Source organism: Apodemus sylvaticus, chromosome 22 (genome assembly GCF_947179515.1).
Source record: "Apodemus sylvaticus chromosome 22, mApoSyl1.1, whole genome shotgun sequence".
NCBI classification, from domain to species: Eukaryota; Metazoa; Chordata; class Mammalia; order Rodentia; family Muridae; genus Apodemus; species Apodemus sylvaticus.
Window position 1 is genome coordinate 28,858,497 of NC_067493.1, and position 16,943 is coordinate 28,875,439.

The window sequence follows — 16,943 nt, forward strand, 5'->3', positions numbered from 1 at the left end:
CGCCTTGTAACCAAATTGATAAAACACGGGACAGCTTGACTTGCCCCAGAGGGCACAGACAGCAGGGAAGATTCCCTCTTTCCCTCTTAATATTAACATGTATTTATATCATCAGGAAATATTTGTATATTCCAGGTTAAAATCAATAGCAGGTGCATATTATGGAAGAAAATTTCCATTGGGAAAATAAACTTATAATTCTCTTTTGCTTATTTTTTAATATAAATAGTCAAGGAAATATATTTCCATAATATTCACCTAATGTTTAGACTAATATTATCTAGTCCTTCAGCATTCTGATAATTTAATAATTATAAGATCATTGCTTCCTTTTAAAATAGCTCATGTTCTATACACTGGTAAGTACAAAACTTATCTTTGGAAAAGTTTGGCAATATCATGTCTTATGTGTATCATTGTGATTTTAGAGGAATTTTAATTCAGAAAATGGCTGCACTAGCAAGGGCTCACATTCAAAGACATTCTAAATATGTGTGACATATCTGTATAGTACAACTATAACATCTTGCTGGAATACAGACTTGCCCTTAGTACACAACTTTATTCTCCTAAAGTATAGATGATGTTAGTTTGTAGAAGAAAACAGTCATGTTTGAAATTGACCTCTCTTTGATGGAAAGAGAATGTGATGAATAGAGAAAGAATTGACAGAATGAGTCAGAGATAGGATACACTGAATTCTCATGAGAACAGACAGGAACGATATTCTCTTAAAGCAGAGAATATTGAATCAGTAGTGAAGGGCTGTAGTGGGAAATATTAAAACAGCAATCCATACTACCACTGGAAATGCACCAGTGAATGGGCCAGTCTGTTCTCTAGAACACAGGTGAGTTGCTACCTGAAGGAAATCATCACAAAATCTTAGTTTAAAATCAAAAGGCAACACAATTTGTTTAGTGCAGTAACTAGCACCTTAATCTGTAAGTTATTTTCAGTTATGGTTATGGTCATGGTTAGGGTTAGGGTTAGGCTTAGGGTTAGCCTTAGGGTTAGGGTTAGGATTGGGGTTAGCGTTAGCATTAGGGTTAAGGCTGTTAGTTGGACTGAGAATAGGCCAGGATGTCTGCCAGTGTCTTGCTGACAGTAGCATGTATTGGTTTTTTTTTTTTTTAATATTTCACACTACAGGTTTCAAACCAATGTGGGACACTAGAATCTACTAGAACTGTATTATTCTTAGCCTATGACTTAGGAATTTACTCTTGGTGATCAGTGCAGCATTGGGTTATTTGATGACTCAAGCACAGGAACCTTGAAACAAAGATAGTGGGCTCTGAGATCTCCTGTGATAAGAGGCAAGATGGTTGCTCTAAATCTGTGAAATAGTCTCAACACCATACACAGACTAATAAATTCCACACAGATATCTTGATGATAGTAAAATTTTGTATTGAGATTTGTATATTAGAGAATATACAGCTTTGTTGAGTCTCATTGTCAGACATGCTGAATTGTCCTACTGGAACTCCTGATCTCAGGGCTTTCAACTGGATCCAATCGGGACACAGAAATCATCAGGGACTACCATTCCAGCCTTCAAAGATATCTCAGTGCCCATATTCAGCGGGAAGAATATATGAAGAGACATCACCCCAGCTCCCTGGGCTTGGGGAATGGAAGTGGTTATTCTAAGTTGTCTAATTGAGGAATTTAGAAATGATAATTTGAACAGGGAGTAAATAGGTAAAATTGATTACATAGCTATAATCTCAATTGGTAGAAATGTTTATAATAGTTACAAAATTAAAGTCATAATTTCTTTTTTTTGTTCAGAATTTATTTTGATCAAATTTAAGGTTTATATTGATATACATCTCTTATTGATATAAAATTGGGATAAATATTCTTACTCTCATATAGGCATTGTGCCTATGCAACACATTTAACAATACAAGGCTTAGACTCAGATCTTCTATAACTGTTATTATGAACTGATCTGAGATGATTAAGCCTTTGAGTTAAAGACAAGACCAATTCTTGGCTCTGAGTTAATTGCTAAGGTGCTTACAATATATTTTACTTAGAAATAGCTGAGAGCAGATAATGAACAACAGCCCAGATTACTTTACAAAAATAGATGGTTTTAAAAACGATCAGAAATTCACAGACTGTGAAGTTTGATGTTATTTATCCATTTATTGTTGAGATATATCAACTCCTAACAGTTCCCCATTTATGGATTCAAAGAAACAGCTGAATATCTCTAACTCCGAATGGGGTTGTATATTGTGGTTATGTTCGCACGGGAAGGAGAATGCCTATTTCATCTACAGAAAAAATACTGTCCAGGAAAAGTACACATTATGTAGAATAGACGACTGATAATCTCTGCAAAGAAAGAATTATTAGTCCTTCAAAATTCTACATTACAAAGGTCTGTCAGATGATCCTAGGCCAGAAGGTTAAAGAATGATGATCCATCTTCCTGACATACTGGGGTTGTTTAGATAGACAATTGTCTCTCTAATTTGTCTCAGTTCTGGAAGCTATGTTAGACTGCCTATATTTTCACTAAATATTGATTGTTCTTAGATTTCTGGAAGGATTAAGAACTTTTTATAGTCTCATAGCCAACCCAGGCTATTTAATATTGAGAATATATATATATATATATATATATATATATATATATATATATATATATATTATAATATATATATGAAGATTGTTTTCAGATACTCTACAAACTAAACTGAGACATAACAGATATAAAATTAAAAGCCTTTTCATGTTAAGATAGATGACAGATTGGTTTTTTTATTGACAAAAAGGTAGACTGTGTGTTAAGTGTAAATAACAAAACAATGTTCATTGTACTCAACTTGTATCTGATAGAAAGGGACTTTAGTTAGACAAAAAGGGGGAATATAGATTTCTGTCTATGCACATGTGAAAGTAGGCAAAATATAAGGCAAGAGCCTGTGCTTAGGAGGTGGAAAAGAAAAGCAGGCTGAGAATTTTAGAGACAGGTACAGAGAGACAGAAGAGATGGAGAGGAGGAAACAAGATGGAATCTATAGGAGAGAAAGCAGAGTGAGAACCACAAAGTGCAGGGAGCCATAAGTATTGGAGATTTCTTTGATAGATAATTAAAAAATAACTAGTGTGCATTTGCCCAATCTACATGTGTACCTTGTGTTTGTATCAGGTGAGTTTTGAGTTCATTGTACAGGCATTTTGTGGGTTGAGAATTTACTAATATAAATCTAAATGATAAATTCCAAGCCTCTAGAGTTTTGATTTTACAAGGTTATAGGTATTTATGACTGATAGCCACACAGGGCAGATGGCTGGAAATGTGAGCAGAGAGACTGCAGAGATGAGAAGAGGCCAGGCCAGCTATCTGCCAGTGCCTTGCTGGCAGTAGTGTGGGATTTATATTTTTTTTTAAATAATTCACACTACAGAGCACAGTTCAGTTAGTGAAGTTCAATTGGGTTCAATTGAGTTTGTTCATGAGTTCCAATCAGTTTGTACAGTTCAAGGAGTGAAGATGAGCAGAGGCATTTTAATCCGGAGAATAAAAAATAGACAGAAAATTACAACAAATTTCCAAAGTTAGTTTGAAGCCAACCAGAGCAATTCAGTGAGAAGCTGAGAAAAGCCCATTTGAATCAGTAAGCTTGCATAGGAGCTTGAGCCAAAGCAAATGAGTTGAAACAGCCAGACCTGAGTTCAGATAGAGATAGAAATGGTGAGCTCATTCAGTAGTAAATCTCCAAGATTATCATTACATATGGTAAATAAAAGTCACATTTACACTGGAGAGTTGCTTTTACAATGCTGGTTGTTTTTTGGCACCATGACATAAACCTAGACATAGTTAGGAAGAATCCTCAATTGAAAAAATGCCTCTATCAGCTCATTTCTACATAGACGTTGGTGCATTTTCTTAATTACTGACTGACAATAAAACTCACTATGGTTGCCACAATCCTTGGGCAGTTAGTCCTGGGTTGTATATAAAAGCAGGTGAGTAATCCAGTAAGTGACATTTATGCAGAGATTCTGCTTCAGTTCCTGACTTCCATTATTGCCTTGATTTCCTGCCTTGAATTCTCTCATTGATGGAATGTGATCTGAAAGTGTAAGCTTAAATAAAGCCTCTCAAACCACGTTGCTTTTACCCATGTTCTGTATCACACAAATAACAATAGAACCCTAAGAAACCATTTTTTCTATACTGACTTGAAAACTATATTTCAATCTCCTTCCAGTCTATTCACTTTAAAAGGAAGTTTTTTTTAAAAATATTTTTATTTTCTATATTCTTTGTTTACATTCCAAATGATTTCCCCTTTCCCGGATCCCCCCCCCCCCCCATATGTCCCATAAACCTTCTTCTCTCCATCCCTTCTCCAATCACCTCCCTCCTTTTTCTGTTTTACTTATGAGTAAATTATACTGATGTGAAGATTATAATAGGGCAGGTTAATACAGTATCAGATACCCCTACATATACTTCTTGTACTTTGAGGTATTTTACATATTTAATTCATTCATCACATGTGTGTGCTTAAGTATATGTATATGCATGACATTTGTGCAAATGGTCACAAAGACCATAAGAGAGCCTCAGATACCAAGACTTGGAATTACTGATAGTTGTGAACCACCAAACGAGTGTGCTAAGTATTGAACCAGGATCCTCTGAAAGATGAGCAAGTACTCTTAACCACTAAGCCACTGGTCCAGTCCCAGTTTGAGGAACTTTATTGAGAGACTTGCAAAAACTATGCCAACTAGAAGAGAATTATTAAAAATGTTAAGGAATATTGTCTATTTTATAAATATTTTACAACTGCCAAGATAGCCAAGATAATGAAAGCAAAAATATATTTTTCTTGGTATTATAGCCTCTTGGTCCTGCTGGATTTATGAAAAAGGGTCTCTTTAGAAGTGAGAATGACGAATGGAAAAGAATTCGGTTATTGGTTTCTCCAACTTTCACCAGTGGAAAACTGAAGGAGGTAAGAAAATAAAGGATGTTTTGTTACAGATAAGGTCAACTCTGTCTGAGAAGAGGGAGAAGTAATATATTCTTCAAAGACATGTTCTTTTGTGCACAACATTGCTAAAATAGTCGCTTTTGATTTGTGTTATTGATATTGTTTTCCCTTTTCCCTTTTTTGTTGTTTATTTGACTCAGGGGAGGTTCATATTACACCTCTGTAAAAATGTAACTCTTTTCATAATTTCAAAACTCTTATTTGGGAAACTCAGATGTTGACAATTACCAATATAGTATATTGCATTTTGTATTTAGATGTTCCCCATCATCCAGCATTATGGAGATTTGCTGGTGAAAAATATGAGCATAGAAGTAGAGAAAGGCAAGTCTATTGCCATGAGAGAGTAAGTAATGATGCATGTATTGGCTGTGGGCTCTGTCACTTCTGGAGACCTCCCCTACTTTTTAAGAACTCCAAATTATTCTAGACACAGAAAAGGGAAGCAGTAAGATGTATCCTATAATGAACCTTGTATTAAGAAACACTTCCCAGATAAACTTGGGAGAATCTCCCTCTTGCATACATAAAACAAAATTAGATTAGCTGTTTCTGTCTCTTATTTTAGAAGACAAATTATATACTTTAGAAAGAAAGATGAAAAGTGAGGTAAGCTACAGCTGTTAAAATTAAGAACTGTGGGAGAATGTTTGAGGATCATCAAAAATCATTATTATGGCATGAATTTTACAGGCTATAACTTTGGACAATCTAAAATTCATGTTTTGCTGAGGGTCTTAGAAAAATGCCAAAAAACCCCAAATCTCTTCTATATCTATTTAATTAAACTGAAGAGGGATGATTTCTGGAAATTATGTGGGGGGCAAAATCACTTTGAATTTTGAAGATTCCACAGTAGTAAACTTAGGCTGTACTAATTTTACTGCAGACAATTTGCTCCTGCAGACAAATTGTCCTGAACTGCAGACAAATTCAGGAGCTATGTTGCCCACCTATTAAACCCCTTGTCTTTCTTTGCAGCATTTTTGGTCCCTACAGCTTGGATGTGATCATAAACACTTCATTTGGAGTAAAGGTGGATTCCCTTAACAATCCTCAGGATCCTTTTTTGAATAATGTCAGGAAGCTTTTTACACGTGACATTTCCAATCCATTAGTCTTCTCTACGGGTATGTAGTTTATTTTTCAACTATCAAGATCTTACTCTTATTGGAACTAGCATACAATGTACAAAATTCTTCACAGCATATCCATACACAATTAATTCTCCCACCTTCTGATTTTCACTACTGTATAATCTGTTTCCATTGCCCCCTTTATACTTTCATATTACATGTGGTTATCCATCACTGCTACTTAGGTTCATGTTTTGGGTTAATTTTATTTTATGGCCATGTGACTTCTGTCATTGAGCCATTAATGTCATGATTTATATTTTTATATTTTCTCATAAACTTGAAGATTTACATGAAAAATATTTCCGATAAAGTTGAAGGAATATATAGAAAAACATGTTAAAATTATAGATTATGGAAATTATACTGATAAAATGATAGGCATAAAGATAATTCTAAGATGATTGAAGGTGGAATTATAAGCAATTTCATATAAGCTTGAACATTTACATGGAAAATATTTCTGGTAAAATACAGAATTTTCCATGTAAATCTTTAATTTTATCATAAAGTGTTTTTACTTCTCTTTTCAATAAATAAAAAATATTTTTATATTTACATATATTAATCATTTCACTATAACTTGAAAGAAACCTAAATAAATATCATTTACATTCAATGTTTGGAAATTTTGTTCTGGATAGTATATTAATTTTAAGAGTATGTATAGAAGTAACTATTTTGTGGCAGAGGTTATTCTGTGACACTATATCTAGAAATTGCTTTATGAAATTAAGTTCGCATATTGTTACATGTACAAATATCATCAGATCCTACTACAAAAGCCTATACTCAACACAACTGGAGAATCTGGAGGAAATGGACAATTTCCTAGACAGATACCAAATACCAAAATTAAATCAGGACCAAATAGATAATCTAAACAGTCCCATAACTCCTAAAGAAATAGAAGGGGTCATAGAAACCCTTCCAACCAAAAAAAAGGCACAGGACCAGATGGTTTCAGTTCAGAATTCTATCAGACCTTCAAAGAAGACCTAACACCAATACTCTTCAAACTATTCCACAAAATAGAAACAGAAGGAACACTACCCAATTCCTTCTACGAAGCCACGATTACACGGATACCAAAACCACACAAAGATCCAACAAAGAAAGAAAACTTCAGACCAATCTCCCTTATGAACATCGATGCAAAAATACTCAATAAAATTCTTGCCAACTGAATCCAAGAACACATCAAAACGATCATCCACCATGATCAAGTAGGCTTTATCCCAGGGATGCAGGGTTGGTTCAATATAGGGAAATCCATCAATGCAATCTACTACACAAACAAACTCAAAGAAAAAAAACCACATGGTAATTTCATTGGATGCTGAAAAAGCATTTGACAAAATTCAGCATCCTTTCTTGCTTAAAGTCTTGGAAAGAACAGTAATTCAAGGCCCATATCTAAACATCATTAAAGCAATATACAGCAAACTGGTAGCCAGCATCAAACTAAATGGAGAGAAACTTGAAGCAATCCCACTAAAATCAGGGACTAGACAAGGCTGCCCCCTTTCTCCTTATCTTTTCAATATTGTACTCGAGGTACTAGCTCGGGCAATTCGACAACATAAGTAGGTCAAAGGGATTCAAATTGGAAAGGAAGAAGTCAAACTATCATTATTTGTAGACGACATGATAGTCTACCTAAGTGACCCAAAAAACTCCATTAGAGAACTCCTACAGCTGTTAAACAACTTCAGCAAAGTGGCAGGTTATAAAATCAACTCAACCAAATCAGTGGCCTTCCTATACTCAAAGGAGAAGCAGGCTGAGAAAGAAATTAGGGAAATGACCCCCTTCACAATAGCCACAAACAGTATAAAGTATCTTGGGGTGACTTTTACCAAACATGTGAAAGATCTGTATGATAAGAACTTCAAGACCCTGAAGAAGGAAATGGAAGAATACCTCAAAAAATGGGAAAACCTCCCATGCTCATGGATTGGCAGGATCAATATAGTTAAAATGGCCATTTTGCCAAAAGCAATCTACAGATTCAATGCAATACCCATCAAAATCCCAACTCAATTCTTCACAGAGTTAGAAAGAGCAATTATCAAATTCATCTGGAATAACAAAAAACCCAGGATAGCTAAAACTATTCTCAGCAACAAAAGAAATTCTGGGGGAATCAGTATCCCTGACCTCAAGCAATACTACAGAGAAATAGTGTTAAAAACTGCATGGTATTGGTACAGTGACAGGCAGGCAGATCAATGGAACAGGATTGAAGATCCAGAAATGAACCCACACACCTACGGCCACTTGATCCTCGACAAAGGGGCTGAAAACATCCAATGGAAAAAAGATAGCCTTTTCAACAAATGGTGCTGGTTCAACTGGAGGTCAGCATGCAGAAGAATGCGAATTGATCCATCCTTGTCTCCTTGTACTGAGCTCAACTCCAAATGGATCAAGGACCTCCACATAAAGCCAGACACTCTGAAGCTAATAGAAAAGAAACTGGGGAAGACCCTTGAGGACATCGGTACAGGGAGAAAGTTTCTGAACAGAACACCAATAGCATATGCTCTAAGATCAAGAATTGACAAATGGGACCTCATAAAATTACAAAGCTTCTGTAAGGCAAAGGACACCATCAAAAGGACAAATCGGCAACCAACAAATTGGGAAAAGATCTTCACCAATCCTACATCAGATAGAGGGCTAATATCCAATATATATATATTAAGAACTCAAGAAGTTAGACTCCAGAAAACCAAATAACCCTATGGAAAAAATGGGGTACAGAGTTAAACAAAGAATTCTCACCTGAAGAACTTCGGATGGCAGAGAAACATCTTAAAAAATGCTCAACTTCATTAGCCATTAGGGAAATGCAAATCAAAACAACCCTAAGATTTCACCTTACACCAGTCAGAATGGGTAAGGTTAAAAATTCAGGAGACAGCGGGTGTTGGCAAGGATGTGGAGAAAGCTGAGCACTCCTCCACTGCTGGTGGGGTTGCAAATTGGTACAACTACTCTGGAAATCAGTCTGGCAGTTCCTCTGAAAACTGGGCACCTCACTTCCAGAAAATCCTGCTATACCACTCCTGGGCATATACCCAAAAGATTTCCCAGCATGTAATAAGGATACATGTTCCACTATGTTCATAGCAGCCCTATTTGTAATTCCTAGAAGTTGGAAAGAACCCAGGTATCCCTCAACAGAAGAGTGGATGCAAAAAATGTGGTATATATACACAATGGAGTACTATTCAGCCATTAGAAACAATGAATTCATGAAATTCTTAGGCAAATGGATGGAGCTGGAGAACATCATCCTAAGTCAGGTAACCCAGACTCAAAAGGTGAATCATGGTATGCACTCACTAATAAGTGGATATTAACCTAGAAAACTGGAATACCCAAAACATAATCCACACATCAAATGAGGTACTAGAAGAACGGAGGAGTGGCCCCTTGTTCTGGAAAGACTCAGTGAAGCAGTATAGAACAAAATCAGAACAGGGACGTGGGAAGGGTTGGGTGGGAAAACAGGGGGAGGGAAGGGGACTGATGGGACTTTCTGGGAGTGGGAGTCCAGAAAAGGGGAAATCATTTGAAATGTAAATAAATATATCAATAAATTAAAAAAAAGTTGCAAGTTTATATGGATCATAGTTCCCTTAAACGCATTAAGTAGTCTATATGCTGGTGATTAGTTTTGGTATATGAGAATAATAATGCATGCTCATTTCCTATGTTGATATTTGATGGTTGGATATATTTCTTGAAATCTACAAGACAAATTATAATTTCTAATCAAATCTGCTAGTCTGCTTGTTTGTTTGTTTGTAGACAGGCTCATGATTTTGACTGGTCTGTTACTTGCTATGTACACCAGATGGATGAAACTCATAATGATCTACCTCCATGAGGTTCCTGACTACTGAGGTTAAGGATGCATCACTACTTTCAGTCTTAATCTGTGTGCTTTGCTAAAGGAATTGAAATGATTTTTAGATTTCTTATTGAAAAGCATGAACTGATTCTTATCACTTTACTGAATCGAACATTCAGGCCTTGCTTCAGTCCTCTTTTTAACAATTGCCTTAGCAGTTTTCAAACTCTTTCCCCTCAGACTCTTGGCTGCATACACCTTTTTCTTCCATTCAAAATGTTCTTTCCATTGTATAATACAAGCAGGCTTCATTGTACTTTGTTAGGCAATTCATTAGGCTTAACTAACATACAGCTTTTGCTCCTCCTTTAATTGTAATCAATAAGGTTTTTATATATCAATACATTTCAACAGTACTTATGTTTTATTTTTTATTCAATATATATTTTTATTTACATTTCAAATGATTTCCCCTTTTCTGGTCCCCCATTCCACGAAAGTCACATAAGCCCCCTTCCTTCCCCCTGTTCTCCCACCCACCCCTTCCCACATCCCTGTTCTGGTTTTGCCTAATACTGCTACACTGAGTTTTCCAGAACCAGGGGCCACTCCTCCCTTCTTCTTGTACCTCACTTGATGTGTGGATTATGTTTTGGGTATTCCAGTTTTCCAGGCTAATATCCACTTATTAGTGAGTGCATACCATGATTGATCTTTTGATACTGGGTTACCTTACTTAGTATGATGTTCTCCACCTCCATCCATTTGCCTAAGAATTTCATGAATTCATTGTTTCTAATGGCTTAATAGTACTCCATTGTGTATATATACCACATTTTTTGCATCCATTCTTCTGTTGAGGGATACCTGGGTTGTTCCCAGCTTCTGGCTATTATAAATAGGGCTGCTATGAACATAGTGGAGAATATATCCTTATTACACGGTGGGGAATCCTCTGGGTATATGCCCAGGAGTGGTATAGCAGGATCTTTCAGAAGTGATGTGCCCTGTTTTCTGAGGAACCTCCAGACTGATTTCCAGAGTGGTTGTACCAATTTGCAACCCCACCAGCAGTGGAGGAGTGTTCCTCTTTCTTCACATCCTCGCCAACACCTGCTGTCTCCTGAGTTTTTAATCTTAGCCATTCTGATTGTTGTAAAGTGATATCTCAGGGTTGTTTTGATTTGCATTTCCCTGATGACTAATGAAGTTGAGCATTTTTTAAGACGTTTCTCTGCCATCCAATACTTCAGATTGGGAACTTCTTTTTTGTAATTTTATTGAGACTATGAGAGAATTTTCTCCCCATTTGACATAGAATCTGTGTCATAGTTCTATTCTGAAACTCATTGAGTTATTTGTCTCCCCAAAACTTACATGTTCCATAGAACAGTTTAACAAATTTATTAGTACTCATGACTTAATGGTCCTACAACTCTGATTTTCATTCATGCTCTGAAATTCTGTATTCTATATGATCCACTATAATTCAGAGAATTTCTGCTGAAATGTGTATATGACTTGATGATTTTTTTCAGTCATCATTTCCCTATGTTTTTCTTCTTTATATTTCTTTAACAAATTCCATATTAACATTCTAAATCGTTGTGTTCATTTCTTTCAACTTTCAGTATTCTTTTGGGATTAAATCAAAAGCTATTCTTTGAATTCTCCAAACATATTTATAAACACTTTGATTGCTTAAGTTTATTTTGTACATTTTGTTCATTTGTGGTACTGTAACATTGAGGAAGAATTGATAAAGTATGCTTAAAATTGAGAAATGCCAATCTGTAGTTATATAAATGGTTACATTTTATTATAATTTTTGTTAATTCATGTCATTTTCCCTCTACATTTGGAGATTTTCCCACTGTTCAGGAAAGCATAGGATGTAGCAGTTGTGGTGATGTTTTCTTCTGGAGGCACGAGTTCAGTGCTCCTAGTTCTCACCCCAGTGATCCTCTGGAAGGTGATCAGCCTTTGAAGAATAAATTTTCTATCAATTAGAAAACATTCAATGACAGTAGAGTAGTGGTTGATTGAAAAAAAGGTCATTAGTCCTTCTTTAAATTTCAAAAAGATATTGTAGAAAAAAGTTTAAGTTCTCTTTATAATGATATGTTAGCTACTGTAGGTAGAAAAAGAGAGGGTAAAAGAAAAAAATTAATCCATGATGGGCCTAATTGAGATAGTGTTACTAAGAGGGAAATGGAGATACAAAAGCATTTGAGAAACATATGGTAAAGTGAAAAACTGCGAGGAAGATCTGGGCATTAAGGTTTAATAGAAACAGAAAAAGAGAGGTAAAGTATGTACCTACATCATACGGAACAGATCCATCTTTCAGAAAAATTAGAATCAGATCCTATACACCAGGACAGACTATATTACTAAAAGTGTGAAAGGATATACAAGGATTTTCAAAAAATAGAAATTATATAAGATTTGAAAATTGAGAAATTGGGCTGATTTCCTGTAGGGACCTTGGATAGTGCATAAGGGAGTAAAAGCTCTAGATGTAAAAGACATTCACAATGCAATGGAGTCCTTAATTTATTACATTATCTTATTGCTCTATCTGGAACTTCAAGTACTGTATTGAAGAGATATGGAGAAAGTGGACAGACTTGCCTTTCCCCTGATTTAGTGGAATCGCTTTCAATTTCTCTCCATTTAATTTGACGTTAGCTTTTGGATTGCTATATATTCTCTTTATTATGTTTAGGCATTTGCCTTGAGTCCCTGATCTCTCCATGACTTTTACCATAAAATGGTACTAGATTTTGTCAAATGGTATTTTACCAACTAATGAGACAATAAACATCATGTATTTTCTCTCCATTTGTTTATATGGTAGATTACATTGACAAGTTTTGTGTATTGTGCTACTTCTGAAGCATTGGGATGAAGCATACTTGATCATGGTGGATGATATATCCTTGAATTTGGTTTGTAGATATTTTGTTGAGTATTTTTGCATCAATGTTCATAGCAAAATTTGGTCTGAAATCGTCTTTATTTGTTGGCTCTTTTTGTGGTGTAGATATAAAGTTGCCTGTGGACACAAAGGATGAGCTTGACAATATTCCTTTTACATATTTTATGGAATAGTTTGTGGAGTCTTGACATTAAGTCTTCTTTGAAAGTCTGGTAAACTCTGCACTAAAGCCATCTGTTCCAGGGCATTTTCAATTGGGAGACTTTTAATGAGAGTTTCTTTTCCATAGGTGTTATAGGCCGTATTAAATAGTTAAACTGATCCTGATTTAACTTTGGAAAGTGGTATCTATTTAGTAAATCATCCATGTTATTTACATTTTCCAATTTTGTGTAATACAGACTTTTGAAGCAAGACCTAATGATTTTTTGAAATTTCCTCAGTGCCTAATTTTATGTCTCTCTTTTCATTTCTGATTTTCTTAATTTGAACACAATCTTTTTGCCTTATAGTAAGTTTAGCTAAGAGAATTTTTATCTTGTTGATTTTCCCAAAGAACCAGCTCTTAATTTCATTGACTCATTGTATTCTTCTGTTTATTTCTAATTGATTGATTTCAGTTCTAAGTTTGCATACTTCCTGCCATCTTGAGTGGGTTTGCTTCTTTGATTTGGTACTTTCAGGTGTGTTGTTAAATTCCTAGTATGAGATCTCACATATTTCTTTATGAAGGAACATAGTGCCATGGGATATCACCTTATCACTGCATTTATTGCTTGGGTATGCTGTAGCTTCATTTTCATTGAATTCTAGAAGGCCTTTGATTTATTTCTTCTTTGAACTAGTGGTCATTGAGGAAAGAGTTCTTCAGACACCATGAGTTTATAGGCTTTCTGTTGTTCATGAAGTACAGTTTTATTCCATAGTCCTATTATGATATATAAAATGTTACTTTAATCTTCTTGACTCTGTCTAGGCTTCCTTTAAATGAGTATATGTTCAATTTTGGAGAAGATTTTTTGAGGTGTTGGGTAGAAATGATATTCTTTTCTGCTTGGATGAAATGTTATGTATATGTCTATTAGCTCCCTTTGATTTCTACTATGTTATTTTCATTGTGTCTCTGTTAATATTCTGTTTTGATGACCTGTACATTGATGAGAGTAGCATCTTGAAGTCTCCCACTATCAATGTGTGGGCTTCATTGTGTGATTTAAGGTTTAGTAATGTTTCTTTTATGAACATGGATACCCTTGCATTTGGCACATAGAGAGAACTGAGACATCATCCTAGTATATCTTTCCTTTGGTGAGTATGAAGTGACTTTCCCTGTCTCTTTTTATTAATTTTGACTGAAAATCTATTTTATTGGATATTAGAATAGCTACTAAAGCTGTTTTCTTGGGTTTGTTTTCTTGGAAATACTTTTCCAGCCATTTATACAGTTAGTGTCTATTGTTTTGGCTTAAGTGTGTTTCTTGTTTGCAGCAGAGTGATAAATCCTGTTTTCACAACTGTTCTGTAAGCCTCTGTCTTTTTATTGGTGAATTGAGTCCATTGATATTGAAAGATATAAATAACCAATGATTGTTAGTTCTTGTTATTTTTCTGTTAATAGTATGTGTGTGTGTGCATGTAGAAAAATGATTCTCTTCTTTTAGTTTTGCTAGTGTGGAATTATTAATTTTGTGTTTTCTTGAGTGTAGTTAAACTTGTTCGGTTGGAATTTTCCTCCTGGTATCTACCATAGGGCTAAACTACTGGAAAGATATTGTTCAATTTTGGTTTTGTTGTGGAATGTATTGGATTCTAGATCTATGGTAATTGAAAGGTTTTCTAAGTATAGTAATCTGAGCTGACATCTGTCTTCTCTTGAGGTCTTCTTGACATCTGTCCAGGCCCTTCTGTCTTTTAGAATCATTGTTGAGAAGTCAACTCTTATTCTGATTGGTCTGCCGTTATATATTTGTTGGCCTTTATCAAGCTTGTAGCTTTCAACACTCTTTCTTTGCTCTGTATATTTAGTGTTTTCACTATTATGTGGCATGAGGAATTTTATTTTCTGGTTCAATTCATTTAGTGTTCTGTAAGCTTCTTGTATGTTTATAGCAATCTTTACTTTAAGTTAGGGAAATTTTCTTCTGTGATTTTTGTGGAAGATATTTTGTGGTGTTTTGAGATAGGAAATATCCTTCTTCTCTTCTTTTTGCCATTAGATTTTTCTATTTCCATAATATTACAGATTTCCTGGATGTTTTGTGTCAGGATTTCTTTCTTTCTTTCTTTCTTTCTTTCTTTCTTTCTTTCTTTCTTTCTTTCTTTCTTTCTTTCTTTCTTTCTTTCTTTCTTTCTTTCTTCCTTTGATTTAAAGTTTTCTTTGACTGGTGTATCAATTTCTTCTATTGTATCTTCTATGGCAGAATGTGTCTCTTCCATCCCCTGTATTCTGTTTGTGATGGTTCTAACTGTATCCCTGTTCTCTTGGTAGGTCTTCTCTCTCCAGGAATCCCTCAGTTTGTGTTTTCTTTATTGCTTCTATTTTCATTTTTTAGGCCATGGACAATTTTACTCATTTCCTTCACCACTTTTATTTTCCTGTATATCTTTATGGGATTTGTTTATTTCCTCTTTAAAGGCTTGTATCATCTTCATAAGATTGGATTTAAGGTTGTTTTCTTTCTGTTAATGTATGTTAGAATGTCCCGAGGTTCCTGTAGTAGAATAGGTGAGTTCTAGTGGTACCATATTCTCCTAGCTTTTCTTGAGTGTATTCTTACTCTAGGCTTTATCCATCAGTTTGTCACTGGTGTTGCCTGGCATGATAGTCCCTTCTGGCCTTTGTGACTGCATTTATAGCTGGTATTTCTGGGTTGAACCAGATGGCTATAGGCCCCCATGAATAATAAATTATAGTGAACTAGAAGATATAGAACAGAGAAGACAACTTTAAGGATTTACTAAATACTGTTTTATTGCTAAAAAATTCACATTGACATTGCTTGTTGTGTTAGATATGAGTGCAAAAGTATGGGGATAATATTGTATATGGTGTGTTGGGGAAGATTTTTGAGCCAAAAATAGTACAATAGTGGTAGGGATAATACAATCCTTGACCTATTTGACCTACTATCAAAATTTTTCCTTAATCCCAGAGAGGGATGGTGCTTCATGATAGCATACTTAGCTGGCATGTATAAGGGTGTGGAATTCTTCACCAACACTACAATTATTTCTAAATTTTTATGCAAATTCTGTGTAATAATACAATATTCTCTCAAACTAATATGTTTTGGACTCAAACTCTTGTTTTGTGATTCTAATAGCTGAATAGAAGTGAAGATAGAGCAAGCAAACTTCCATTGCCCTTTTCCTGAAAGTAATAAATCCTTTGACCCTCAATTTCTGGGTTACTTCTTAGTTTTTATTGACAAATTTTCATAAAATTAAGGGAATTCTATGCTATTGATAATTATCTGAGAACATTAATTTTCCCTGAAGTTTTTCATAATACTCCAACTCTGTTTGTGTATTTTGGTTTTTTTTCTCTCATGTCTTACCGGATAGCATGCCTATTGCTATATAACAAGATTAATTTCATGTTTCTGCATTCAGGTGGTAAATGTTTTGCTGATAAGATCATGTATGGCACATTTAATTCATGTTTCTATACAGGATTCTTTCCAAAAATTGTTCTGATTTTAGAAAGAGGACTGGAGAAGCTCCCAGATACAATTTTCCACTTTAAACTAATTTTCTAAGTTTTGGAAAGTCATGTGAAATTTGATATAAATTGTCTGTTAAATATTTCATGAAACTCCACCATGAATCTATCTGGAGCTGAATTCTTAGTTTGTGTTTTATTTAAAATTCAATTACTCTTAAGAATGATAGACTATATGTTATAGTTACATTCATTTCTACCACAATATTTCCTGTAGTTTTATTTCACTTAAATTATTAAATTCTTACAT

General features: G+C 34.8%; 1 protein-coding gene across 1 annotated transcript in view; it reads left to right on the forward strand.

Moving 5' to 3' along the window:
• Window positions 1-16,943, forward strand: part of LOC127672475 (cytochrome P450 3A13-like) — a 93,244-nt gene that overhangs the window by 51,192 nt on the left and 25,109 nt on the right. The window contains exons 5-7 of the mRNA XM_052167621.1: window positions 4,881-4,994; window positions 5,291-5,379; window positions 6,015-6,163. Coding sequence (XP_052023581.1) covers window positions 4,881-4,994; window positions 5,291-5,379; window positions 6,015-6,163 — 352 coding nt within the window. The remainder of the gene's footprint in view (window positions 1-4,880; window positions 4,995-5,290; window positions 5,380-6,014; window positions 6,164-16,943) is intronic.